Below are 27,304 nucleotides of genomic sequence, written 5' to 3' on the forward strand. Positions count from 1 at the left end.
TAATAATGGATCTTATTGTTAGAAGTGTACAAGCTTCCTGAAGGCCCTTGATAGGTGAATAAACATATTATATATAGTCATAAGATTGTTGAGTACAGCTTTGTCTTTTATTTGTGTGAAGCTATCATAATTTGATATTGAAATGAGTATAGAATTCTGTCTATGTATTGTAGTGGCCTCGGTCAGCACGCTGCAGGACATCAAGGTACCGGACAGCAGTGGTGGATACGCATACACAGAGAGTGGGGTCACCAACAGATTCATTTACTGGTCTGTATCTTTTACAGGAGCTCTAAATCCAAAAATTTTATTATGTTGTGAAAATATGCTATTATGATAGTTTTACATGTAACTTTAACCATAATCATTGATAAAATTCAAACTAAGTTTAAGATTTTATCAAAATAAAGATTTCAGTTCTATTGAATATATGGCAGTTTATAGACATAAATTTTTGTACGGGAAGACAATAATGTCATTTTGCGACATTCAGAGCCTCTGAATGGGTTTTCTAAAACAAATATTAATAACAAGTACTTAAGTAAATTTTATTTAAAGTCGGTACTGTGTACAAACATAAACAAATAACATGAGCTCTACAGAACTCTTAAACCGACTATCACAGACAAACTAAAATACAAAATATCACAAAGGTAAGCATACAGAAACACACATACATATTTACACACATACTATATAAATAGACAATTTCAGAAGTTAAGAATTAAACACAAATCAAAACAAAAGTCTTTCCCTATAAGATTTAAGCACTGAATTTAAACCACAACAGTAAGAATTGTTAAGAAGCATTATAAAGTTCTGTAAACAGGAAAAATATAATAATTATAAAATAGATAATAAATAGCAGTTTACTATTACTAAGTTACAAAGTAGACAAAGAAAAAAAGGTTAAGAAAGATGAAATAAGAATAATTCCTTCCAAAAAATTTGGTAGTAAATGCAGATGAAAGTCTGCAAAAATTGCATAAAACAAAAAAGCGACTGAAAATGATATTTTCAATCAGTCATGCACCTCCACACTGTGTCCTTGACAGGAGCTGCATCTGCAGTTTCCCCCTACCGAGTGTGTATGAATGTTCTAAATTGATTGATAGTGGATAATTCTCTTACTCTATTAGGTAAGGAGGTCCAGTGTGGTGGCTGCAGAGCTGTCGTTCATAGTGTTAAATCTAGGAACTAGAAAGGGCACACATATCATATGTGCAAAAGGGCACTTTTCGTCGCGGCAAGACAATTTTGAGGCACTCTCATTGCATCATACTATGATCATTTAGCCTCTTTAAAAGTTAATACCTGCTGCCTTGATTTTAAACTTTGCAATCAACCTTGTGAAATAAAGAACAATTGTTTATATTAACAAATATTTTAAAAAATTTTAGAGAGAAAAAAAGGCATGGCACCAGCCAAAAAGGGCATGGCGTGGCGCCATGCTAGTTTGCTTTAGATTTAACACTAGTTTACCATACCTAGTAGTTCTTGGCGTTGGTAGTTTCAAAGTCTTTTGGTATCTGAAATTGTATTTTGTCAGAGTTTCTTAGCTGGACCAAGTCGTGCATGAATAATGAACTTTGCTTATTAACAATTTTAAAAACTTCAAGGGCCATGGCTCTCATATGCCTGGTTTTCAGTGAGGGAAGATTTGATTTTTGTAAGACTTGATTTTAAGTACTAATATGTTTTTCATATATAAATCGTAGAGCTTTCGAATTTTTTAGACTTTTTTTTTTTACGATTTTGTTCACTACAAAAGTGCCATACCAGAGGACAGTAACTAAAGTTTAACATGATAAAAGAATGGTAGGTGGTGAGTTTACCCAACCTACAAAGATGTTTCCCTATATACCCTTTAGATCATTTAATTGACGAGCTGCTTTCTTGCAAATATTTGAAATATGGTATTCCCAGTCTATGCGAAAGACATCAGACCGTCGGACCTGACCGATGTACAGTGCCCGAGGTCCGATGCATCATTTTTTACACCGGACCGAAATGTCCGATGTCTCAGTGTCCGGTTTTAAACTTTACTATTTTGATGTGGAGTCATTTAAATATTTGTTATAAGAAAAAATAGCACACAAATCCAAATATATAAATGAATGTGATTATAAAACCGTATGGACTGTCTAAAGTATTTTACGGGAGGGATCCCAAGTATAATAAATAAGATTTCCTTGGTTTTGCATTTTCACGTGTTTCACTTTTTTACATTAGGTTTTTCGGTCTGACAGAATTTAGTTTGGTCCGGTGTGTTCATTGATTACACAGGACCGAATGTCCTGTGTGATCCAAAAAACATTCGCATAGACTGTATCGAGAGAGATTGCTTGAAATTTTTCAGGGTTCGCCTGTATTTTGTTTGCAGAAAATCAGACTGAGTCCATGAGAATGCCACGTTCCCTCTGAAGAGTATTAATAACATTTGTCTAAAACAAATTCAGAATGGGATAGGGCGTTGTCATCCACATAGTTGTACAAGCTGAGTCTTTAACAAAATCAAAAATGTCATTGATGAAAATATTAAACATTACTGGTCTGAGTATAGAACCCTGTGGTACCCCTTTGAAAATATCAAGAAAGGAACTTATATTTTGGCCAATTTTGACACACTGTTTTCTACAAGATAGGTAGTTAGAATGTAGTAGATCTATGGCAGGTGGATAGAGACCATAAGGTTTTAGTTCAAGCAGAATGAGGTTTTGAGGGAGACAATCATGGGTCTTGGATAAATCCATAAGGATAGCAGTGGCATACTTATTTTCATCAAGTGCTCTTCCAATCCTCAGTAATTCTTAAAAGGGTGGACTGACATCCAAAACCTGATCTAAAAGCTGCTAGAAAGGGGTGGAAAATTTCATCAGAATATGCTGATAATTGAGTGTTGATAGCATTTTTAAAGATCTTAGATGTAGCTGGTAATACACATACTGGTCTATAATTACCCTTATCTAGTACACTGTTTTTCTTGTGTATTGAGACTACCTGTGCAATTTTCAGTTTTAAGTTTATAAACCTTAATTTTTTCTGTCACTGAAATAGTAAATCACAATTTTGCCCCCAAAAAAAGTTGACACCAAATTGACAGCTAATATTGCTTTGATGCTTCAATACTTTTAAGTGAATATTTATATGCATACTCAAATAATGATTGAAATGTTGGTTATCAGATTACTATATGTATATTATAATTAAAATTTTATGTTCAAAATATGTGTAGGAGAACATCAAGTAACATCTTAGAACTGGTGGAAGAGAGCTTGGACTACAACTTGGTTGGTGCACAAATCCGTTTTCACTTCCATGACACCCAGATCACAGGAGGAATTTCCATTCATGAATACCACGGGAATGTTGTGGTGTTGGTTGTTACGGCTATCAGTGTGCACCGCTTGGTCTTTCCACATCCAAGTAAATTGATTAAAAATGTAAGTAGCATTATAGAAAGAGTATTGGTACACACGGTGATTAGCACTGGTCGGGGTAGCTCAGTGGTAGAGCGTTCGATTTCTAACAGGGAGGTCATGAGTTCGAGCATCAAACCTTACACGTTAAAATAGGTAGTGATTGCTCCTTCGCCAAACACTTTGCCATTAAAAGTGAAAATTACAGGTCTTTCGAACATGACCTTAAAAAACAGAGGTCCCATGTCATGGTGGGTATTGGCACGCTTAAGAACTGCTACGGCCCTGAGAGCCAAGCATAGGTCTAAATTCGAGATACATTGTATTTCACCTACAGCTGATGACGTCTCAATATGTCGAGTGAAAAATTCTCGACAGGACGTAAAACAAACAAACAAACCATAACAGTGATTTGCGTATTTAAATACTACTGCCATATATCGTCTGTTTCACCTGGGAAATTTTGGATGTTTTTACCAACTGTGCTTCAATAGTATTTCAGTACATGGATTTTCTAATTGAAAAGCCAAAAGTTAATTTGCAAAATTTGTTTGGCAATCACTGGTATATATTAAAGTGAATTTACAGGATTTCATCCAGTCACACTTATAGCAATTCATAGGAAGGCAAACTTAGATCCTTTTTTCTCTCACTTGAGCCAAAGGTGCTGTTAGCTTATTGTAGCCCTCAAGATGGTGAGCATTGTGGAAAGTGTTGTAAACCCTTTGGCCATTTTCTAATCATTTAGTCCAAAGTATCCTTTAGCCAAAGGCTTTAACATGCTTAAAATCAAGGAAATATTCCAGATAAAGGGGAAGTGATTTAAAAAAAAAAAACATACAAAAAAGTAGTAGTTGCTATTTAAAAATTTCTTCAGATGTACAGGTCAAATGTTTACCAAACTTGTACTTTAATCTCTGTCCAGATTTGTCTTAATATATCAGCGATTTTTTTCCTTATATAACTGGTACCGATAAACGGTACCATTCCCAATGCCAAAAACCATTGATTTTTCCCAATTTTGAGACTAAACATTCCCAATTCACTACTTCTTGTTTTGTTCTCTTTTTTCTTTTCTTTTAGTTAAAATCATTTGCTGTTACATTGGTAGAAAATTCCTAATTTGTTCGATTTTGACGCTATTTTTCCCAATTGAATGGGTACCGGTACCAGTACCAGTGGGTAGAAAAAAATCACTGTATATTCCTTACATATGCCTCTGTCAATGTCTCAATGTTGCTTCCAGAGGGCAGATTTTTTCCTGCACTATTTTAAAACTTCATTTGACCATGTGTACACTCTGAAGCATTCATTCCAAAAAATCTGCAATAACCTGGTTTAGAATAGGACCTCAGTACTCCTTGCTTGTCGTAAAAGGCGACTAAATGGGGCGTCCTTCGGATTAGACCATAGAAACCAAGGTCCCGTGTCAAAGCAGGTGTGGCATGATAAAGATCCCTCCCGGCTCAAAGGCCAGAAGCAGAGAGCATAGGCCTAAATTTTGCAGCCCTTAACCGGCAATGGTGATGACTCCATGTATATGAGTAAAAAATTCTCGAGTGGGACGTTAAACAATATACAACCAACCAAAACACATTTTCCTTCTCTTTATTCATAATTGATTCGATGATAAGTCAGTTAATTGATCTCCTTCAAAATGATTATGCAAATTTCAGGGGTCAGCATAACTCGGCAACAAGTTTTGATAAAGCGTTGTGTTCATTAGGTATGCAGGTGTTTGCTGAAACAAGTGTAAACGTGGGTCTTTTGAGATTTTAGAGAGATGTGAGAACAAGGAACAATAACTCTTGGTGGATACTGCTTCCACATGATGTAGATTTAAATTTTCATCAGTCAATGTCTATTTCAAACACTTAATTATTTCCCACAACTTTTTGTGCTTAAGAGTCCTTTTGAGCTTGTGATCATGATGTAAATTGACCCACTTTTCAAAGGCTGCAGCATTGATCAAAACATATGAAATGCAATCACCACAGTAAAGAGGAAAGGAATTTGAAAGTACAAGAACTGCATGGGTGTGATTTGTCAAATTATCATGTTTGCATCTTCTTGTAGTTTCAAGATTTGTCACATTTTGACCTATGAACCCAGGGCTGGGTTACAATAGTGGTTGAAAGTTATAAACTTAAATAAAAGTTTTTATCTATGTATAAGCAAAATGATTCAGGTGAGCATTGTGGTCCATGGATGTTGTTATTCATATTTGTTCCATTTCTTATTCAGAATATAGGCTATACCCAGAGCAGCCAGCCAGTTCCTTCAGTCTTCAGTTACGCATCAGATGTGGAGGGTCTGTGGAATAAGTATTTACTGAACCATGGAGGGAACTTCTCATCTCCGATTCAGGGAGCAGCCTCTTCACAGAATGGAGAGGGGCAGGCTCTCTTTGCTCTCAGCAGCAATGAGGGCAGTATTCTGCTGATCAAAATGCCTCCCCTCAACATGCAGGGTATGGAGCGTACTTGTCTGTCAGGCTGTCTGTGACTAGATGTCTCATTGACAGCTAGAGTAACACGACAGCCTGTCATTATAGATAATAGTAGATTTTGTGACAGAGCTTTTAGATGTAAGTTTTGAATTTCTGTTAGAACAGTTAGATGCATATATATTTATAGTTTGTAATTTCAACTTCTTAGAACTATTTGACCATTCACCACTAAAACTGGTGTGTAGCATCTATAGGAATACCCCAGGAGTTACCCGGGATAGGATGAGATTGGTCATATGGAGAAACATTTTCATTATTATTCTCAAACACAATGCAGACAAGTGAGAACATAGCTTTAATATATACCCAAGTTGTGAAATAGAGTCTCAGTCCAGAGGGCAGGGCTAAATAGGCCAGATATAGAAAGGTACACTGTATTTTGTTTTGTGTCTGACAGGAATGATGTCATTGCATAAAACATGTCACATGATTGCTGTCTAAAAAAAATTACGACGGCAAGTAGCAAAATTTAGCTGGCAGCACGACATCTGGAATGTCTTTTAATTGTATATCCTTCTGATACATTTAATTAGATAATAAACATATTGGTCCTTGACAAAACAAAACACTTATTTCGTTTATTACTGTCTACAGAAATTTGTCGGATTGTTAAAGTTCATTCACCTTGCTGTCTATGGACTTTAACACCTCAACTTGTGAAATTTGTGACCTATGGTCCATATCCTGAAATAACTGATTAAAGATAAAAAGATAGGGCTGAAATGATTCACCGAAATATCGATACTGTTCAATATAAACGCTTGATTCAATGTTCAATTCATTGTCTCGAATTTCGGTTCGATACGTTTATTACAAACGGGTTCAATAAAATACATCAGGCTCGGCCTGTACTTATTATTTTTACTTGCATGAGGGACAAAATAGCGTCGAATAATGTTCAGACTGTTGTTAGCCTTGAGGCTGACGAAAATAATAGTGAACTTTATCAGTTTGAACTACAGAGCAACAGACATCACACCGTTTGGCAATATGAAAACATTTTTCTTTTAGAATTATGATTGTGGATCTTGGTAATTAAATTTTTCTTCATTGTTATTATTGGTTTCTTCTGTAAACTGTATCGCATTGAAAGTATTGAATCATGGCATAAGTATTGCAATATGTATCGTATCTTGAAGGGGGTGTATTGTTTCAGCCCTATAAAAAGATAGACATATTTGTCCAGTACATGCAGATAATGAAGATTTAAAGAAGCCTCAACATGAAACACTTTTAATTATTCTTTTGGTACTGTGGAATCATCATTGTTTGTCGGGGATTGATGTTCGTGGATTTCGTGGCTCACTCTTATGTGTCCTCGAACATTTTTTTAAGCCAAGTCGCTTACCCATGAAATTACGTCCCCATGAACCAGCAAAATTTTGCTTACCCATGAAATTACATCCTCACGAACCAGCAAAATTTTGCTTACCCACGAACATTGGCCCCATGAATTAAAATGATTCCGCAGTATGAGGTGCTCAGGTGAACATTAACATGGACGTACTGTTTGTGTTTTCTGTCCCCAGGATCAGCAAATGTTGGGGGATTAAAAAAATTTGAGTTTGTCCATCTGTTTGTAAAACCTTAGTTGCCAGATGATATCTCAGATATTGTTTGAGCTTTAGCAATAAAACTTCAAATGAAGAATTCCTGTAACGTAAGGATGTTGTAGAGTTGGATGTGGAGGACGTGGATATGGACTCTGCTTGTTTCATTTGAGCTGTTAGTGATTGTATACCAACATAGTGAAGAAGAAAAATAAGAATTCAGAATAACCTTTGTTGTTTTTTTTTCCTCAGGGATTGTTCAACAATTTGAACTTTCCAAGTCCTCTATGATGCAGAAGCTGTGGACAGGATTAGTGCCGGCTGCCATGAGGTTTGAAATATAAAGTTATGAAAAAAAAAGAAATGAAACATAACCCCACAAATGCCAGCATTCAAAGAAAAGTTATGAAACATGCACAAACATTATTCATAATCTATTAGCCCTCGATTTACTTATACACATGTGTATTGTTAATTGTAGATGTGAACTTTATGAAAAATGAGATTAGTTTTTAAGTGAAGAATGATGAAATTATTGCCACTCATTGCAATGTGCGAACAGTAATGTAGTGTAAATGATGTTCTGAAAACAGCTCTCTTTAAAGTGGATATATATTCAGAAATACAAGTTTTCAATAACTTTTAAGCTTTTTATACGTACAACAAATTTCAATAACTGACATAAGCTGTATTTGTATAATAAATTTCAATAACTGGCATAAGCTGTAAATGTATGATAAATTTCAATAACTCACAGAAGCTGTATTTGTATAATAAATTTCAATAACTGACATAAGCTGTAAATGTATGATAAATTTCAATAACTGACATAAGCTGTATTTGTATAATAAATTTCAATAACTCACATAAGCTGTAAATGTATGACAAATTTGAATAACTCACATAAGCTGTATTTATGTACGATAAATTTCAATAACTCACATAAGCTGTAAATGTATGATAAATTTCAATAACTCACATAAGCTGTATTTATGTAAAATAAATTTCAATAACTGACATAAGCTGTAAATGTATGATAAATTTCAATAACTGGCATAAGCTGTAAATGTATGACAAATTTGAATAACTCACATAAGCTGTATTTATGTACGATAAATTTCAATAACTCACATAAGCTGTAAATGTATGATAAATTTCAATAACTCACATAAGCTGTAAATGTATGATAAATTTCAATAACTCACATAAGCTGTATATGTATAATAAATTTGCAGGGGTAGTCAGGAGTCGTTGGAATCTGCAACGGGGCTGGTTATCCACCCCTTCCGCGGGGATACTTACATCTTTGCCATCTGCCGTGATCACAGAATCAGGGTTTGGTCAACAAGGGTAGGTGTATGCTTGACGTTTTGAATTAGAAACAGAATCAGTATCATGTACAAATGTAGGAACAAAGAAAAGAAGGAAATCATTAAAAAAAGTTGCAATCCATTCTTTACTGTTGATGTGATGAAATAGAGGTTTTTCTGTGGAGCAATACTTCCACATCACAATGCAATACTTATCATGCAATTTTGCGATTTTTCCCCCCAGATGTGATATATTTTTAGATATATGTTGTTAAAATGTGTCCTTTTAAAACAAATGAGTGTTTATTTAATTTTAAAATTAAACAAAATCTGATGTGAAAATATTGATACACGTACATGCAAGTGAACATTTTCATGGGGACAAAAGGCATGTGACCCTTTCAACATTTACCAAGTCCCTTTGTACCAAAAACACTTGTTCTGTTGTTTCTAATATCAACCATTTTCTAGAAATAAGTTAAATTAATGTTCACCAATCTAATTAGATTGAGTTTATACCAGAGTTCTGGTTTTTGATCTTGATTAAAAATAGAGCAAAAATAGAAAACCACAGTAAAGCCAAAAATAGAAAACCACAGTAAAGCCAAAAATAGAAAACCACAGTAAAGCCAAAAACAGAAAACCACTGTAAAGCCACTGTATATGTTATTGGTGGATTGATTGTATCTTATTTAACGTCCCTCTCCAGAATTTTTCACTTATGTGGAGACATCATCAAGACCAGTGAAAGGCTTCAAATTTAGGCCTATGCTTGGCGCTTACGGCCATTTAGCAGTGAGGGTTTTTTAGTGTTCCACACCTACTGTGACACGGGACATCTGTTTTTAAGGTCATCTCCGAGTACCCTTGACATTCACAATGATGCCGAACATTTGGGGACGGAAGTGTCACTACCTGTTTTAACAACTTAGGTCTGTCGCGTCTGATATTCAAACCCCCGACCTTTCGCATGTGGGGCGAACACTCTACCTCTAGACCACTGCAGTGGTCTGAATTTACTATTTACATGTAGTGTTAATGTAACATATATATTATGTTATGCGATGTCTTTCATCAGTATGGACACTTTTGGTGGCAGTTGTGTTTCTGAAATGAACACATCTTGTTTTATACTGCTGCTGAACATTAGAGTTTAGCTTAGACATGCAGAACAGGAAAATTAATATAGATTTCATAGCCCTTGGGGCTAGTGATACGTATATCATACTTTTAAAGAGACACTACAGCTCATTTTGCGCAAAAATCATTAAATGACAATTTTCCCAGCGCTTTTTCAATTTTTGTTGCATTGTTGAATGCATGAACTTTGTGAAAATAACACTTATCTAAAGTCAAAAATTCTCGTTTTAACGTAAAATTTAATACTTTTTGATGGCCTGTACAAAAAATATCGAGTCTCCTCCTTTCGGTCTTCAGACGCATGCGCACAGACAGTAAACAGTGCAGCATGTCGTCCAGTGAGAGGAAGTGTAGTGGATAGATAGATCCAGAATTTTGACAGATTCTCTAAGAAAAGAGGTAAAAATAAAATGAGATAAAACTAATATGTGAAATAAAATTTACCTTGCGATCAGTATGACTGTTGGAAAACAAAAGGCTAGGAGAAACGATTATAACTCAGTGGCGGATCTAGCTAGGATTTCCGAAGGGGAATGAGAAAGTCAAATATTAACCAAAGTAATCGGCTTTCTGGGTGCAAAATTTGGATTTTCACTCACAATTTGTGGCAAGAGGGAGGGGGATCCTGCCCCCCCCTCCCTAAATCTGCCATTGGGACTAGCCGCGAAGACACTGCTTTTTAAAAGTAAACTTGTGCTATTTTTATCTGAACACACACGTGTTAGTTGTAAAAACATCGGTCAATTGGAACATGGAAGGGCTTCTGTTGAAACAATGATTTATATAATTACTTATTATAAGGAGCAGGGAATAATCTTATACTTGAAAGATGAGTGTGGACCCCCTTGAAGGGGGAATTTAAATAATTTCCTACACAACACCTTTGCTGTCATTCAAAACCATGTGATGTAAATAAGCATTCAAAAGTTCGAGTCAGCATGAAGAAACCTTTGAATTCCGGACAGTCTTCAAAGCGCATTTGAAAGTAAATTGATGCATCCAATTGTTCAAAATTGTCAGTATTGATATGTCATTTAAAAAACACTTTATTAAAATGTGGAAAATGAGCTGTAGTGTCTCTTTAACTAATACTTTGGTGACCGATAAGGCCTGTGAGCCTCATTTTTTTGGTACTTCATTGGACATTTTGAAATGTAAGAATATTATAATACATTTATAATCTAGTGTTTTCTTCTGTTCTTTAGACCCATGAATGTGTGACAGTGTACAGCGTACTGGAGACCTGCCCAGAACTTAAAAATGCACCTCCTGCAACGGGCAAGTAGTCTTTGTGACAGATAACGCGTGCAGATTTGAATTTGTCTCCATTATTTATGACATCCGTGAACATTTCTTACAACCTGCAGGTGCTGGCCACAAGCTTGTGAAGGTGAGGACCAGCGATGCCGTCAATTTACTCTTGTGTGTCCATCTGAATTTCACCGATAGAAACCAGGTAACCTCGCTCGCTGTTCCCGATTGGACAGATTATACACATAGACTGTAAAACTAAAAGTAACTAGCGTGATCTTTTTTGGTTTAATTCTCGTTTTCGATGGCAATGCACCGAGAATTCACACACAGTGAGATTTAGAATCCTTCATCTTCAATGAGTCGAATTTTCGTTCAACATATTTGTGTGAATTTGATTTTGTTATTGAATAGTTTTTGTTTTGGCTTGTAGAGTTCAGTTTCTCTTGATCATGAATGATTTAAATCAATGATTTTTCAGTATTTGAAAATTGAAAATGGACTTTTAAAAAATGTCTCCCTCTAGTTTTGCTTCCTTCAACCTCAACTTGTGAGTGCAAGAATACAACCTCTCCATGTTGCCACTGTGGTGGGAGTGAATGACGACCTGATTGACTACTGCGTGACTTCGGACAAACTGTGGACTCTGTGGACCAATAGCTCGGGAGAAAGCGTAGTCAGGGTGTGCCACATGTCAGGGTTAGTTTTACAGCCGTGTAGTCATAAATGTCTTAAAGGGGCTGGTTCACGATTTTTGAAGAAAATATTTTTCATTTTTAATGTTAAACATTAAAAATATAACTCATTTAATGTTGACAGCCAAAAATTTGACCTTCTAAATACATGTACAAGATTAAAATCAATATTTTAGCCTCATATCTGTGTTATGTAAACAACGACTCGAGTCTTTATAAGTAAACAAACAAACAAACCAGTGAAATATTAATTTTTGTAATATAAAGCAGCTTATTTTTGCAAAGTCACAAATTTTATCTTTCAGATGACACGTTTTACCCAATGAATGCTTAAAATGTGAAAGAATGCTTAAAATGTGAAAGCATGCTTAAATGTGAAAGAATGCTTGCTTAAAATGTGAAAGAATGCTTAAAATGTGAAAGAATGCTTAAATGTGAAAGAATGCTTGCTTAAAATGTGAAAGAATGCTTAAAATGTGAAAGATATAATAAACTGCGGTCGATATCCATTTCTTTTGAAAATTTCGTTAACAATAACATACCACAATCTTTGTTTACAAAACAAATAATAAACTCTCTAAAATGACCTTATGTGATAATGTATAACCTTAATTTTCATGTGAAATCTTTTAAACACATTAGACAGAAGATTTCGATCATTAAAAGTGAAAAACAAAATTTTGGGGAAAATCGTGAATCAGTCCCTTTAGATATTGCAAGCATCTTTCTCTCTTCCAAATCTTGAAATTTTACTATTTGCTTTCAGAACTGGTATTTAAGTGTATATGTCCGAATAATAACAATCACTGAATCTTTCTTTTATATTTCTTTTAAAGTTGACATTGCTTTTATCATAAACAATGAATACGTTTGTTGTAAACTATTTTGATGCGGTTGTATAGTACCACATGTTCGCCTGATTATTTCCAAATTTGGAGCATCATCAAGGTCAAAGGGTGCATAGGCTGTTCCGTTTAACGTAACAATTGGGTCAACAATATGATATTTTAGTACTTAAATATAGTTTATATGTTTAAAAAAATGAATGTAAATGTAAACAATAAATGTCTTTCTGTATTGTTTTATCAGTTGATGAAGGTAGCAAGGATTGCAGAAAAAAAATCATAATCCTTGTAACAAAAAAAGCATTTTATTGTTGAAATAATGTAAGAAAAAAAAAGATGCCTGTAAATACATTTAATACAATAGCAGTGCTGTTATCCCGTGATATTTGATGAATTATTTGACAGGGAGCTTAGAGATGGTGACTGGGTGGAGGTGATCCTTCATCCCTCAGAGGGAGGAGAGGTCTTGGTCAGTCAGCACACTGACCCTAGGGAAGTCTACATGGAGAAAATGTTCCAGCCAAAACGCTTCAATCTGTACGACATCCACAAAGCTCTTAAAGTAAGAATTTCTGTTCTGTCAGGAAGGTGAAAAGGATGACGGATTCAGATATTCACATCATAGCAAAGAGTGAAAGAGGCTCTGTTATTTAGATATTCACATCATAGCAAAGAGTGAAAGAGGCTCTGTTATTTAGATATTCACATCATAGCAAAGAGTGAAAGAGGCTCTGTTATTTAGATATTCACATCATAGCAAAGAGTGAAAGAGGCTCTGTTATTTAGATATTCACATCATAGCAAAGAGTGAAAGAGGCTCTGTTATTTAGATATTCACATATTAAGGAATGAAAAGAGTAATGTTATTTAGATATTCACATGTTAAGGAATGAAAAGAGTAATGTTATTTAGATATTCACATGTTAAGGAATGAAAAGAGTAATGTTATTTAGATATTCACATATTAAGGAATGAAAAGAGTAATGTTATTTAGATATTCACATGTTAAGGAATGAAAAGAGTAATGTTATTTAGATATTCACATGTTAAGGAATGAAAAGAGTAATGTTATTTAGATATTCACATGTTAAGGAATGAAAAGAGTAATGTTATTTAGATATTCACATGTTAAGGAATGAAAAGAGTAATGTTATTTAGATATTCACATGTTAAGGAATGAAAAGAGTAATGTTATTTAGATATTCACATGTTAAGGAATGAAAAGAGTAATGTTATTTAGATATTCACATGTTAAGGAATGAAAAGAGTAATGTTATTTAGATATTCACATATTAAGGAATGAAAAGAGTAATGTTATTTAGATATTCACATATTAAGGAATGAAAAGAGGCTCTGTTATTTAGATATTCACATGTTAAGGAATGAAAAGAGTAATGTTATTTAGATATTCACATGTTAAGGAATGAAAAGAGTAATGTTATTTAGATATTCACATGTTAAGGAATGAAAAGAGTAATGTTATTTAGATATTCACATGTTAAGGAATGAAAAGAGGCTCTGTTATTTAGATATTCACATGTTAAGGAATGAAAAGAGTAATGTTATTTAGATATTCACATATTAAGGAATGAAAAGAGGCTCTGTTATTTAGATATTCACGTCATACAATGTATTACATGTATTAAAGGATAGAGGGCTCACGACAGGTGTGAATGGTCGACAGGGGATGCTTACTCCTCCTAGGCACCTGATCCCACCTCTGGTGTGTCCAGGGGTCCGTGTTTGCCCAACTATCTATTTGTATTGCTTGTAGGAGTTATGAGATTGATCACTGTTTGTTATCTTTACCTTTTATTAAAGAGTGTTGTTATACAGAAGTATTCAGGAGTGAAAGGGGCTCTGTTATTTAGATATTTGCATCATGTTAAAGAGTGAAAAAACCTGTTATTTAGATTGTTATTTTGATGTTAACATATCAAGGAGTGAAAAAAACTGTTATTATGTTCCCCAAACAAAGTTTGGGAACATATTGGTTTTACTCTGTTTCTTATTATTATTATTATTATTATTATTATTCTTTCTTTATTCTTGTCACCCTTTTTTGTCCACGAGTGTTCTCAGAAACTACTGAAGGGATCAAGATGAAACCTTTTTAGGATGATAGAATACCCTATGTAGATGTGCAGAACGAACGTTGTTTTGTCTGAAAATGCATGCATGTGCATGCACGTGCATTGGATTTTTTGTTTACAAACTTTGGAATGCGTCTAACTTTTTTATTTTTCAATGAAATCGTTTGATATTTATATTGCAGGTATAACTTGAGACCCTTAACCGTTTGGCATCGTCAAAATTTCAATTCTGCACGCGCATGCACGTGTGTTTCAATTTGATTGGATATTACAAAACCGTTTATAACTTTCATGTAAAGTAAGACAATTTGATGATATTTACAGGATAGGTAAAGATTTTAAATATCTACAAATTTGTGTAATAAAAATTGCAAACGCGCGTGCGTACGCACGTGTATTGTCTTTTGAAGTTTCAATTCTTTCAATGACCATAACTTTTTTGTTTTTGGTCAAAATCTTTTGAAACTTGTATTGTATATGTTTCTTGATATTCTTAACAAAAGTGTACAGTCATAATTACCATCCGGCACGTGCATGGACGTGTGCTAAATTCTGATTGGACGATTTTCAAATCGCCATAACTTTCTTATAAATGATGGAAACAATATGAAATTTATACTGTAAGTATATCTATCAAATGTCTATTGAATGACATCAACATTGATGCTGAGTCATACTCACGTGCCCGTGTATGCACGTGCATAGCTTTTCTTTCATTTTTCGGGTACTAAAATGGTCATAACTATTGAATTAAAAACTGAAATGAATTCAAATTTACTCTGAGGATCTATGATGTGAATGTCTATGAAATGGTGTCAACAAATTTTTCATTATCAAAATCGCGTGCGCGTGAATGCGCGTGCATTGTAATTTTTGATGTCTAAATTCAAGTATTGGTCTATAACATTTTGAGATTGTAATGAATAGGTTTGAAAATTAGGTTGCAGGTATGTTTTGGTCCTCTCAATTTATTAATAGTGTCAAAATCACTTCCCTGCACTCGCATGCACGTGCGCTTAATTCTGATTGGGCGATTTTGAAATCCCAATAACTTTCTAATGAGTGAAGCAATCGATACCAAATTCATCTAGTAAGTATATTGTTCAAATGTCTATTGAATAGCATCAAAAAAATTGCTGTCTGGTACTCACGCGCACGTGTATGCACGTGCATTGATTTCGGTCTTTGTAGTTTTGAGTTGCCGTTAATTTCTCGTTTTTCATTGAACAGTTGTGAAACTTCTCTTGTACTCATATAGTAAGACTTCTAATGTATCGAGATGGTAGAATTATTTATATCCACGTGCATGCACGTACGTGCACGTGCACAAAACTCTCAGATCTTTATAACTGATTTGAACTAGTATGAAATGGACTGAACGTTATAAGATAGTTATATATTCACATGCTACACAGTTTGCAATGGTCAAAACCACTTGTACTGAAATAAATGACACCACTTGCTAAATGGGGGAATGTTTGGGGAACATCTGTAACGGTCCCCGTTACAATAAGTACTAGTTTAGATTGTTATTTTGATGTTAACATATCAAGGAGTGAAATGAGCTCTGTTACATAGATATTTGCATACAGTGTATTCCGGAGTGAAAGACTAATTTAGATTTTTATCCAGATACTAACATATCAAGGAGTGTAAAAGGCTGTTATTTAGATATTCATATTATATGAAAGAGCGATTGCCAGACATCTTACAAATGCTTAGAATGTTTTGGCAAAGAATTTGAAAAAAATGTGGTAGTATATCTGGTACTGTAGGATGTAGTGGTATTTCTGGGACTGTAGAATGTGGTAGTATTTCTGGGACTGTAGGATGTGGTGGTATTTCTGGGACTGTAAAATGTGGTATTTCTAGACTGTAGGATGTGGTGGTATTTCTGGGACTGTTGAATGTGGTGGTATTTCTGGGACTGTAAAATGTGGTGGTATTTCTGAGACTGTAGGATGTGGTGGTATTTCTGAGACTGTAGGATGTGGTGGCATTTCTCGGGCCTGTAGGATGTGGTGGTATTTCTGGGACTGTAGGGTGTGGTGGTATTTCTGAGACTGTCGAATGTGGTGTTATTTCTGGGACTGTAGGATGTGGTGGCATTTCTCGGGCCTGTAGGATGTGGTGGCATTTCTCGGGCCTGTAGGATGTGGTGGTATTTCTGGGACTGTAGGATGTGGTGGTATTTCTGGGACTGTAAAATGTGGTGTTATTTCTGGGACTGTAAAACCCTTTCTTAAAAGATTCCATGGCTGACAAACTTTGATTACATCAGCAGTCAATAAATGTCACCCTCCTGTACAAATATTGAATGTCATGTGACCCACACTGCCAGTCCAAGTGTTGTAAGGAGTGTGTAATAAATTTGTTCCGCTGTTGTAGGTGTACAAGCGCTCCATGGATACTTATGTCCCAGTGGACCTAAACATTGACACCCTGAAACGTGAGGTCACAGAGGCCGTGGAAGATGCTGTAAGTTCAAAGTTCAATAGACACAGACTCATCACTGTAGTCACACTCAGTAAACATACAAATGTATAACAAGATAGTTGTTCATGTATAATAGAAGGCATGTAAATGTTTTGAATTTTGTGCCGATGAACTGAATTAGAAAGGTATCTCTGCAGATATGTGATCTCTTGGAAAAATGAATTTTTACATTGATAAGAAATGTAACATAATTTATAAACAATACTGGTACATGCATTTACAAAATGTATGTAATAAAGACTGGTATCAAGATGAAAAACAATTGTAAAAATGACTGGATACATATAGTCAGAGCAAATTGATTCCTGTATATCAAAAACGATGTTCACAGACAGTTGTCAAGCATCTAACCCTTTTTCAAATTACTGATTTCATGTAAGTTTGTCATGTACAAATATACTGTAACATGTGTTACTCTGTTTTTAACAAAATGTGGACTATCTAACTCTGGATTGTACACATGATTCCTAGATACGGACGTCTGCGATGGCCAATGAAATAACAGAAGAGGAATACTGTGAGCTACAGATGGAACAATGGTCCAAATTCTACTCCGGTGTGGTCCAGTATCAAGAGGCAAGAAACTCTTACTCATATCAATTCTCTCCTGTAATAAAAAAGAAAAAATCAATTAATTGATTGTCTCCTGTAAATAAAAAAATCAGTTATCTCCTGTAATAAAATCAATTTTATCTTGTAAATAAAGAAATTAATTATCTCATGTAATAAAAAAATCAATTTTCCCCTGAAAGAAAATCAAATTCTCTCCTTTCATAAAAAAAAAAAATCAATTATCTTATGGTATAAAAAAATAAATTATCTCCTGTAACGAAAAAAACAGATGAAAATCAATTTTTTCCTGTAATAATAAAAAAGTACATATATTCAATATGTTTGAAAAAAAGGCATATGAATTAATTGCACACTTATGATCAAACTACAGAGCTGTAAGAGTGAAATTGCTTGAGCTCGCTGTCTGTCTCAGACTTGTTTGTATTCAGTGCATAAACATTAAGTGACATTTATAATGTCGATCAAAGTTGTGTTGATCTCAGATTTATGGCCTCAATGCTTGGTTATCTTTCCTATAGTCTGGTAATTCACTCATTGTAGGTTGGCGGGAAAATGAAAGGATTTTTTGCAGACTCAAACACCGGGCTTGTGTGTATAATTAAAAAAGTATGTAACATCTAGTATGTAGCTGTAATAATTTAGAAGACAAACTTGTCAATTTTTTAATAAAATGCAGAAATTGTGATGTGAATTTAATTATTGATGTTATATGAATTGTAGGGAGGTTTGAGTTTTGTACGACCTTGTGACCCCATAGAAGAGCTTTATTTAGGAGGCGGACATTGGTCAGCAGAGGACCTAGGTAGTGTGTTTTTGTATGTTCAGCTGAATTTGTTGGTGACTTTCACTTTGTGGGTGTCTATTTCAAGCCCCTTTATAGCCTTGTATCAAAAAATACATTTAGATTCCTTTGTCATGATATGGTACTAGTAATAAATCAATTAAAGTCTGGGAAGTTACGTTCTGTCTGCGACTCCATTCCTGTCTTCCATTAACTGGTTTCTGGAAAGGGAATTTATATTCTGCATTGTTTGAGAAAGAAGCAAAATTTTTTTCTTACCGTATATTGTCAGATGTATAGAAGAAATTTGAATGTAGCATTGATATGGAATGATAATTTGAGTGTAGAATTGATATGGAATGATAATTTGAGTGTAGAATTGATATGGAATTCAGACAATTTGAATGTAGAATTGATATAGTATGATAATTTGAATGTAGAATTGATATGGAATGATAATTTGAATGTAGAATTGATATGGAATGATAATTTGAAACAGATGAAATGACACGGAGGGACGTTAGAACTCTAGGGATATGTCTGAGTTTAATTAGTGACAAGATCTCGGACGAAATGATTGTACAGTTTGAAGATCAGCTGCTGATGAAGGAACAACCTGAGGAGGCTGTTAGACCTATAGTGGCAGACCTGTTCTTCAACACAAGGTTAGAAAGTTCCAGTTTTCCTGATTTACACGCACTGTACAGTATTCTATGAGAATATGAAGCATCATTTGAGTGTACAATACTTCAAAATGTTTTCCTTTCCTCAAACAGAGAGGAGACATTGTGGTTTTTGTCTGTCTGTCTGTTAGTCAGTGTGCTCCAAATTTTATCAGGTATATGTCAAACTTCAGAATGTTGTTCATCAACTAAAAGTCTGGCATGGCCTTGATTCAAAACTGTCTCCATGATCAATGTAAGTAACAGAAATATTGAAATGATAAAATGTCACTAAGTTAAGGTTAGCAATACTTCTACATATTGTTGAACTATGGTATCTCAAACACTGATATCTGGAATACCATGGATATGTTGAAGTGATTTGGAAGTACTAACCACTTATTCTCGAAGTATTTTACCCTCAATATCTCGAATCCTTGGATATCTTTGAAGTTTTGTCTCGGTCCCATTGAGTTGGAGATTACGAATTTTACTGTATTTGCCTTAGAAATGTTTTTTGTTGACCTTGATAAAGTTGTGGTGTTTGACAGCTTGGTGGATATATCCTTGGATTCTCTGGGAGCCCTGGTACAGAACATCCAGGACCTTCCTAACTGTCTACAAGTGGTGCTGAATTCACTGGACCTCACCAACAGACATGGAATGGAGGAGGAAAGTGGTAGGAAGGGACGAACCGTCCATTACTTACATGTATACGAAACTTTATTTCTGTAGTCTGACCTTGGTCGAGGCAGATTTAAAACTGTCCATTACTTCCATGTATGCAAGACTTTATTTCTGAGATACGACCTTGTCAGGGCATATTTAAAACTTGCATGTATACAAAACTATTTCTGTGATGTTGGATTCTGTAGATAGAATGTTGGATTCTGTAGATAGGATCCAAGTCTGGGAAGTTACATACTCTCTGCAACTCCATTCCTGTCTTCCATTAATTAGTTTCTGGAAAGGGGATTTATATTCTGCATTGTTCGAAAAAGAAGCAAAGTTTTTTTCTTACCGTATATTGTCAGATGTATAGAAGAAATTTGAATGTAGCATTGATATGGAATGATATTTTGAGTGTATAATTGATATGGAATGATAATTTGATTGATTGATTTGTATATTGTTAAACGTCCCACTCGAGAATTTTTCACTCATATGGAGACGTCACCATTACCGGTGAAAGGCTGCAAAATTTAGGCATATGCTCAGCGCTTACAGCCTTTGAGCAGGGAAGGATCTTTATTGTGCCACACCTGCTGTGACACGGCCTCAGTTTTTGCGATCTCATCCGAAGGACCGCCCCATTCATTTGCCTTGTATGACAAACAAGGGGCACTGAGGACCTATTCTAACCCAGATCGCCACGGGATGAATGATAATTTTAGTGTAGAATTGATATTGGATTCTGTAGATATGATGTTGGATTCTGTAGTAGATGTGATTTTGGATTCTATAGATGTGATGTTAGATTCTGTAGGTATGGTGTTGGATTTTTTAGATATGGAGAGTGAGCAGCAGCTGATCAGTGGACAGATACTGACCAGTGATATGGCTATTGATCTTTTGACCACCACACTGCAGCAGACCTCTGAGACTGGCTTCAAGACGTTGTGTGATTTGCTGGTTTTCCTGACTGCTGCTGTCAGCTTGGGAGACAGGGTAATTATAGTCCCAGGCAGTTTGATGTAGAATTTAGAATTGGATGTGTCATTATAGAAAACATTTGTTTGTAGCGGGATCCCATCGCCAACAATAATATTTTGTAGTTGCTTATTGCTTATACAAAACTTGTTAACAGCTGAGTTTTCATCATGAACATTGTATGTGGACTTTATGCATCATCTGTGACATCAACAGCATCAGGAGTCCTAACCACATATTTTTAAAGTATTTTACTCTCGATATCTCAAATCATCTGATATCTCAAAGTTTTTTCTTGGTTCCATCGAGTTTGAGATAACAAGGTTTGACTGTATAAGCATTAAACACAAAGCAGTTAAAATCAAATCATGATAAATTGATGGGAGATTTAATTATCGCTAAATATATATTCGCGAAAAAAAAAGTTTTACTATTTAATTCTTAAGATGTTAAAGTATGACTCCCTGAATACTGATGTTTGCAGTTTTATGTAAATATTTGTGTTTACCAGGATGGAATTACCCCCGAGGTTAGCGAGGCAATAAATGACCTCATTCCCAAGACAAGCTTCCTGCTACAGTCCTATGCCATACTGAAGTGGGCGTCGATTAAAGTGGCAACTCCCAGCCATTCAAATTCTGTGTAAGTCTAAAGTAGAAACTAATTTCAATGTTTAAAAGGTAAAAGTAGAAAAATCTTAGTATGTGTCATTGGGCTAACATTTTATTTGTATAACTACCTGTTTCAAATTTAAAAAATAATTTGAGCAGATAGCATTGTTTCAACAGTTAAAACAAACCAAAACATTAAAATAGGTGGATTGTTCATTGTAAGATATTTATACACTGTATCAAAAAATAGCAATCTTTTTTTGTTTGTTTGGACAGATTTCCATCCATTTACACATTGATAAAATCTTCATGTTTTATAGTTTTGTGTTTATAGGGAAATGAATCTCATGTTTTATGGTTTTGTGTTTATAGGGAAATGAATCTCATGTTTTATGGTTTTGTGTTTATAGGGAAATGAATCTCATGTTATATAGTTTTGTGTTTATAGGGAAATGAATCTCATGTTTTATAGTTTTGTGTTTATAGGGAAATAAATTTCATGTTATATAGTTTAGTGTTTATAGGGAAATGAATGTCATGTTATATAGTTTTGTGTTTATAGGGAAATGAATCTCATGTTTTACGGTTTTGTGTTTATAGGGAAATGAATCTCATGTTTTATAGTTTTGTGTTTATAGGGAAATGAATCTCATGTTTTATAGTTTTGTGTTGATAGGGAAATGAATCTCATGTTTTATAGTTTTGTGTTATCTCATGTTTTATGGTTTTGTGTTTTCAGGGAAATGAATCTTCGTCAGCTGGCTACTCTTGAATTAACAGACAACTCAGGATTGACTAGTGTACAGAGAACAGGTATGTAATTACTCCAGGTATTTTTTTTATCAACATACAAACTAAAATGAGAAAATCCAAATAGAATGATTAGAAAGGGTTTGCGTTTCCCATGACAGCTGTACATTAAACTCACAGGAAATGTTCTGACTGAGTTAGGGCTGTTCCAGAAATGATCAAATGGGGGGGGGGGGGGGGGGGGGGGGGGGGGGGGGGTCGGGCGGCAAACGATATTTTTTTGTGTGGGTGGTCGTATTTTTTCATATTTTAATTGGTCCGTGGTTGGACTGTTAAAAAAATATTTATTATGGGTAGTGGGTAGTTTCTATTGTTTTATTTTGTGCCACGTGGGTGTTGAGTTTTCAGAATATTTCTATTGTCGCTCTTGTCGTGTTGGTTACAAAACGTCGGAGGGAAAATTGAAAACGTGCTTTCGAAATCTGAAGTAACATAGAACTATTCGAGTTGTCGCTCTTTGCAGCGCATAACTTTCCATTACGGCACTCTTCAAATTAGAGGCGCGTTTTATAGTAGGGTCCCTTTGGACGTGATGGCGGCGAACTCTGTTCTGTAGATTATTACAGTTTACAGTGCATCGATTTTGGGAATATTTTGAAACCAATAGGTATTCCGTTTTCTAATAAAAATAGGCAAAACCTTAGTTGATTTATATGAGGGTACCAATGCGTTATATTTATCAGTCGGTGTGATGGTGATAGAGGCCTCCGGGCGCGGGCTCCATTAGATGACGAACGATTCGTGGAAAAACATATCCATACCCATTTCATGATAATAGCATCGTTTGGACTCCCAATCTTTCCAACATTCCCGCCATAGATGCCTTTGATTGTTGATGTGACATCGTTTCTTCAGAACTACTGTGATACAATGTCGCACAGGCATTACCGCGTCATTGACTAGAATGTTTGTCCCGAAAACCTCGCGAGATTTGTACCGTTTTCATTTTTAAAAATATTTTTTTGGTGGGTCTGGTTAGTTTATTTTTTTATTAGATGGGTCATTGTAAAATGAGTTTATTAATTTGATGGGTCATGGGGTAATTTTTTATTTTTTTTTATGGGTGCTTGGTATATACAAAAGGTGCCTCCCGACCCCCCCATGTATTTATTTCTGGAATAGCCCTTACTGAATTATTTATCCATGTGTAATTGTGATAGTACAATGTATACAAACTAACTCAAAGCTCATCTCTCTCTCTCTCCCCCCCTCCTATTTCCCTCCAAAGTTTTGGGTCTTGATGCAGTGATTTTTCGACATTTTTCAAATGGGTCATATTGGCTTCCGAATTTTGAAAAATTATCGACATTTTGGTCAAATTGGAAAAACCCAGTATTATTGTAAATAAGTTAAATATATCATATCAAACAATTAATCAAACACAAATTGATGATATTCTTTCCTTATTTTACATATTTAACTTTCTTTTCTTTAAGCTCTTAAAATTTTCAATATTCTATCTAAATCATCTGAAATTGATGCGTCTTTGTCATGTCATACATAAACTATTCACATCAAACTTATTTTTTAACAAACACATTTTTGACAGTTTTTATTATTGGGAAAAGTGCAAGTTAAATTTGGGGGGGGGGAATGGTCATTTTGGGGAGGGGAAATGTCTGATATTTGGACCTAAAATGGGTCTTAAAAATCACTGCGGTGAACAGGTTTTGTAATAATAATATGTATCCAGTATACATATGTGTATCATGTCACTGACTGCTACCTAAGGGAAACAACTCATCAAAACCAGCGAGCCACCTCTAGAGTTATTACCCATGCTGCAACAGGAGCAAAATAGGGTGGATCAGGTTTTATTCTGGTCGCTTTGAGAAAAAAACCATTTACTTAGAAATCATCTCTTTGTTTAGTATTCAATTCCTAGGGGTAAATATTAAGTATTCAATTCCTAGGGGTAAATATTAAGTATTCAATTCCTAGGGGTAAATGTTAAATATTCAAACCCAAGAGATAAAATTAATGTGAAGTATTCAATTCCTAGTAGTAAATGTTAAGTATTCAGACCCAAGGGGTAAATCTGGGTTGAGTTATTTTGTGCATTATTTTAGACTTCATTTTATAAGAATACAGGGAAATCCACTCCTATGTCCCTTTATTTGAATTTCAATTTTGCAGTACTTAGAGGTTGAGAGTAACCTAGAAAAATTTACACCCCTACAGCAATTAAGCATATATAGCAAGAGGGCAGGGCTTAGCAGTGTTATCAGAGGAAGCAGCAGTTTGATGCTTGACTCTACACGTGCTCTGTAGCAGACGATATTTTGAACAGGGAGACTGGCATGATTATGTCAAAATAAACTAAAGTTTTCCCACATTTTTCTACCACGCTGCTCCATCTGTGAAGCACTGAAAGGATATGTTTACACTTTAACAAAACTTCACCCTAGGAATTACAAAATGAATTCATCATTGTTTTTTCCATGTCTTTTAAAACATTTAGTTTTTAGATGATATACACAAATATCGGTATATATGATATACTAATACTTATGATTTTCCTCTTGTTACCTTTCAATTATGAGAAGAATTTGGGGGGAAATTGTAGCTGTGCAATGGAGTGACATGTACATTGAAGGATTATTAAGAAACAATTTGTCCATTATAATATTTGGAGACCTACTGTCTGTGATTGTCTCTTCTGACATTGTAATGTTCACACGTAAGAGTCCAGATTGAGAATAATTTTAAAATTTCACCCACAAGAGTCCAAAGTCCAGATTGAGAGTAATTTTAGAGTGATGATTGATCATTTGGACATTTTGTCATTATTGGTGAGAGACAATGGGAGTTACACAACTGGCCTAGGAGATTGTTGCTTAATCAGACAAACATCATGCTTGACATAATTTGAGAAAAAGCTACCAGCAATCCTGCAAAACACCAAAACAGTGATCAGAGTGAACAGTCCAAATGAGTTATTTTTATAAAGTTAACCAATTTTTAAAGGAATGTGATTATATATAATTAAAAAATAAATTCTGGATTTACCAATGATATGTGAGTATTTTCCCCCCACATTATTCAGTGATTTGATTACATGTTTCCTTTGGTGCAATCCCCCTTATCTAGAACTAAACAGTCATGCTCCTGCAATATGTGAGTCAACATCTGGTGTGAACAATAACAAAAGATAATCACACCCACAAACTGCCAATCTCTAATTTGAAATACAAATTTAGCCCTTGTTTCAAATTTTTGAAGCCAAAATTAAAACTTCATGAGAATTGATATCTAAAATAGATATGACCAATATATGCACAGTTATGAGGGGAACAAGCATACCCATTTTGAAATTTCAGTACAACAGCTTAATCTTTATATTTGCAAAATACCATAAGTGCTGCAATCTGAATGTGACCAGAAAATTCATATTTTCAACGATTGACTGCTTTTATACCAAATTGCCAGCCTTTAAGCCCTTGCACAAAGTTGTAATGTACAATTTTGTAGCTGTAGAATCTTTAATTCTATTTTACAGCGACCTCCAATGTTACGGTGGGAGAGCTCTTTATCCGAGGGATTGGAGGCAGTCAAGCCCGAGTGAACCTGACACGTAGTGAGAGATTCCTAGAGAACACGGGACAGATATGTAACTGGGCTGTTCTAGAATAACCAGACACATCCAACTTCTGCTGTGGCCTCTAAATGAAAGCTTTGTGTTCCCAGAGTTCCTTGCTAGCTGTTGCCAGTACCTCCCTCTACAGGAATATTCATTTCAGCTTAATCACTGGTGTGAAGTGAATCCTGCCTCCAGAAAATTTATGTTGGGGCTCTGTTACCTACATTTTGGGTAATTATATATTCTTGGCCTTATTCTTATATGCCTGATGTATTATGGTACATTATGTATGTTTGAGTGTGTCAGCACTTTGTGGATCAGAAAAAATCAGTGCTCATAATCTTCAAACTTGGTATAGTTTGAGAAAGATGTCTGTTATTCAATAAGGTGAAACACACACAGGAAATTTTATAGGACAAAACAAGGTAGAAACAGTAATAATAAGGTAGAAACAGGAATAATAAGGTACAAACAGGAATAATAAGACAGAAACAGTAATAATAAGACAGAAACAGAATAATAAGGTAGAAACAGTAATAATAAGGTAGAAACAGTAATAATAAGGTAGAAACAGGAATAATAAGACAGAAACAGTAATAATAAGACAGAAACAGAATAATAAGGTAGAAACAGTAATAATAAGGTAGAAACAGTAATAATAAGACAGAAACAGCAATAATAAGGTAGAAACAGTAATAATAAGACAGAAACAGCAATAATAAGGTAGAAACAGTAATAATAAGACAGAAACAGTAATAATAAGACAGAAACAGTAATAATAAGGTAGAAACAGTAATAATAAGACAGAAACAGTAATAATAAGGTAGAAACAGCAATAATAAGACAGAAACAGTAATAATAAGGTAGAAACAGTAATAAAAAGACAGAAACACAATGATAAGACAGAAACAGCAATAATAAGACAGAAACAGTAATAATAAGGTAGAAACAGCAATAATAAGACAGAAACAGTAATAATAAGACAGAAACAGTAATAATAAGACAGAAACAGCAATAATAAGGTAGAAACAGCAATAATAAGGTAGAAACAGTAATAATAAGGTAGAAACAGTAATAATAAGACAGAAACAGTAATAAAAAGACAGAAACACAATGATAAGACAGAAACAGCAATAATAAGGTAGAAACAGTAATAATAAGGTAAAAACAATAATAATAAGACAGAAACAGTAATAATAAGGTAGAAACAGCAATAATAAGGTAGAAACAGTAATAATAAGACAGAAACAGCAATAATAAGACAGAAACAGTAATAATAAGGTAGAAACAGTAATAATAAGGTAAAAACAATAATAATAAGACAGAAAC

At 34.6% G+C, this 27,304-nt stretch overlaps 1 protein-coding gene across 1 annotated transcript in view; it reads left to right on the top strand.

The window, feature by feature from the left end:
* Positions 1-27,304, top strand: part of LOC125645716 (nuclear pore complex protein Nup160-like) — a 77,919-nt gene that overhangs the window by 2,094 nt on the left and 48,521 nt on the right. Inside the window, 20 exon segments of the mRNA XM_048871506.2 lie at positions 174-270; positions 3,236-3,443; positions 5,664-5,889; positions 7,731-7,809; positions 8,714-8,828; positions 11,134-11,206; positions 11,296-11,384; positions 11,706-11,878; positions 13,125-13,281; positions 17,201-17,290; positions 17,780-17,884; positions 18,422-18,487; positions 18,602-18,683; positions 19,162-19,327; positions 19,876-20,003; positions 20,832-20,992; positions 21,486-21,616; positions 22,325-22,398; positions 25,895-26,017; positions 26,020-26,206. Coding sequence (XP_048727463.2) covers positions 174-270; positions 3,236-3,443; positions 5,664-5,889; positions 7,731-7,809; positions 8,714-8,828; positions 11,134-11,206; positions 11,296-11,384; positions 11,706-11,878; positions 13,125-13,281; positions 17,201-17,290; positions 17,780-17,884; positions 18,422-18,487; positions 18,602-18,683; positions 19,162-19,327; positions 19,876-20,003; positions 20,832-20,992; positions 21,486-21,616; positions 22,325-22,398; positions 25,895-26,017; positions 26,020-26,206 — 2,530 coding nt within the window.

The sequence above is a fragment of the Ostrea edulis genome, chromosome 6 (assembly GCF_947568905.1).
Source record: "Ostrea edulis chromosome 6, xbOstEdul1.1, whole genome shotgun sequence".
Taxonomy (NCBI): Eukaryota; Metazoa; Mollusca; class Bivalvia; order Ostreida; family Ostreidae; genus Ostrea; species Ostrea edulis.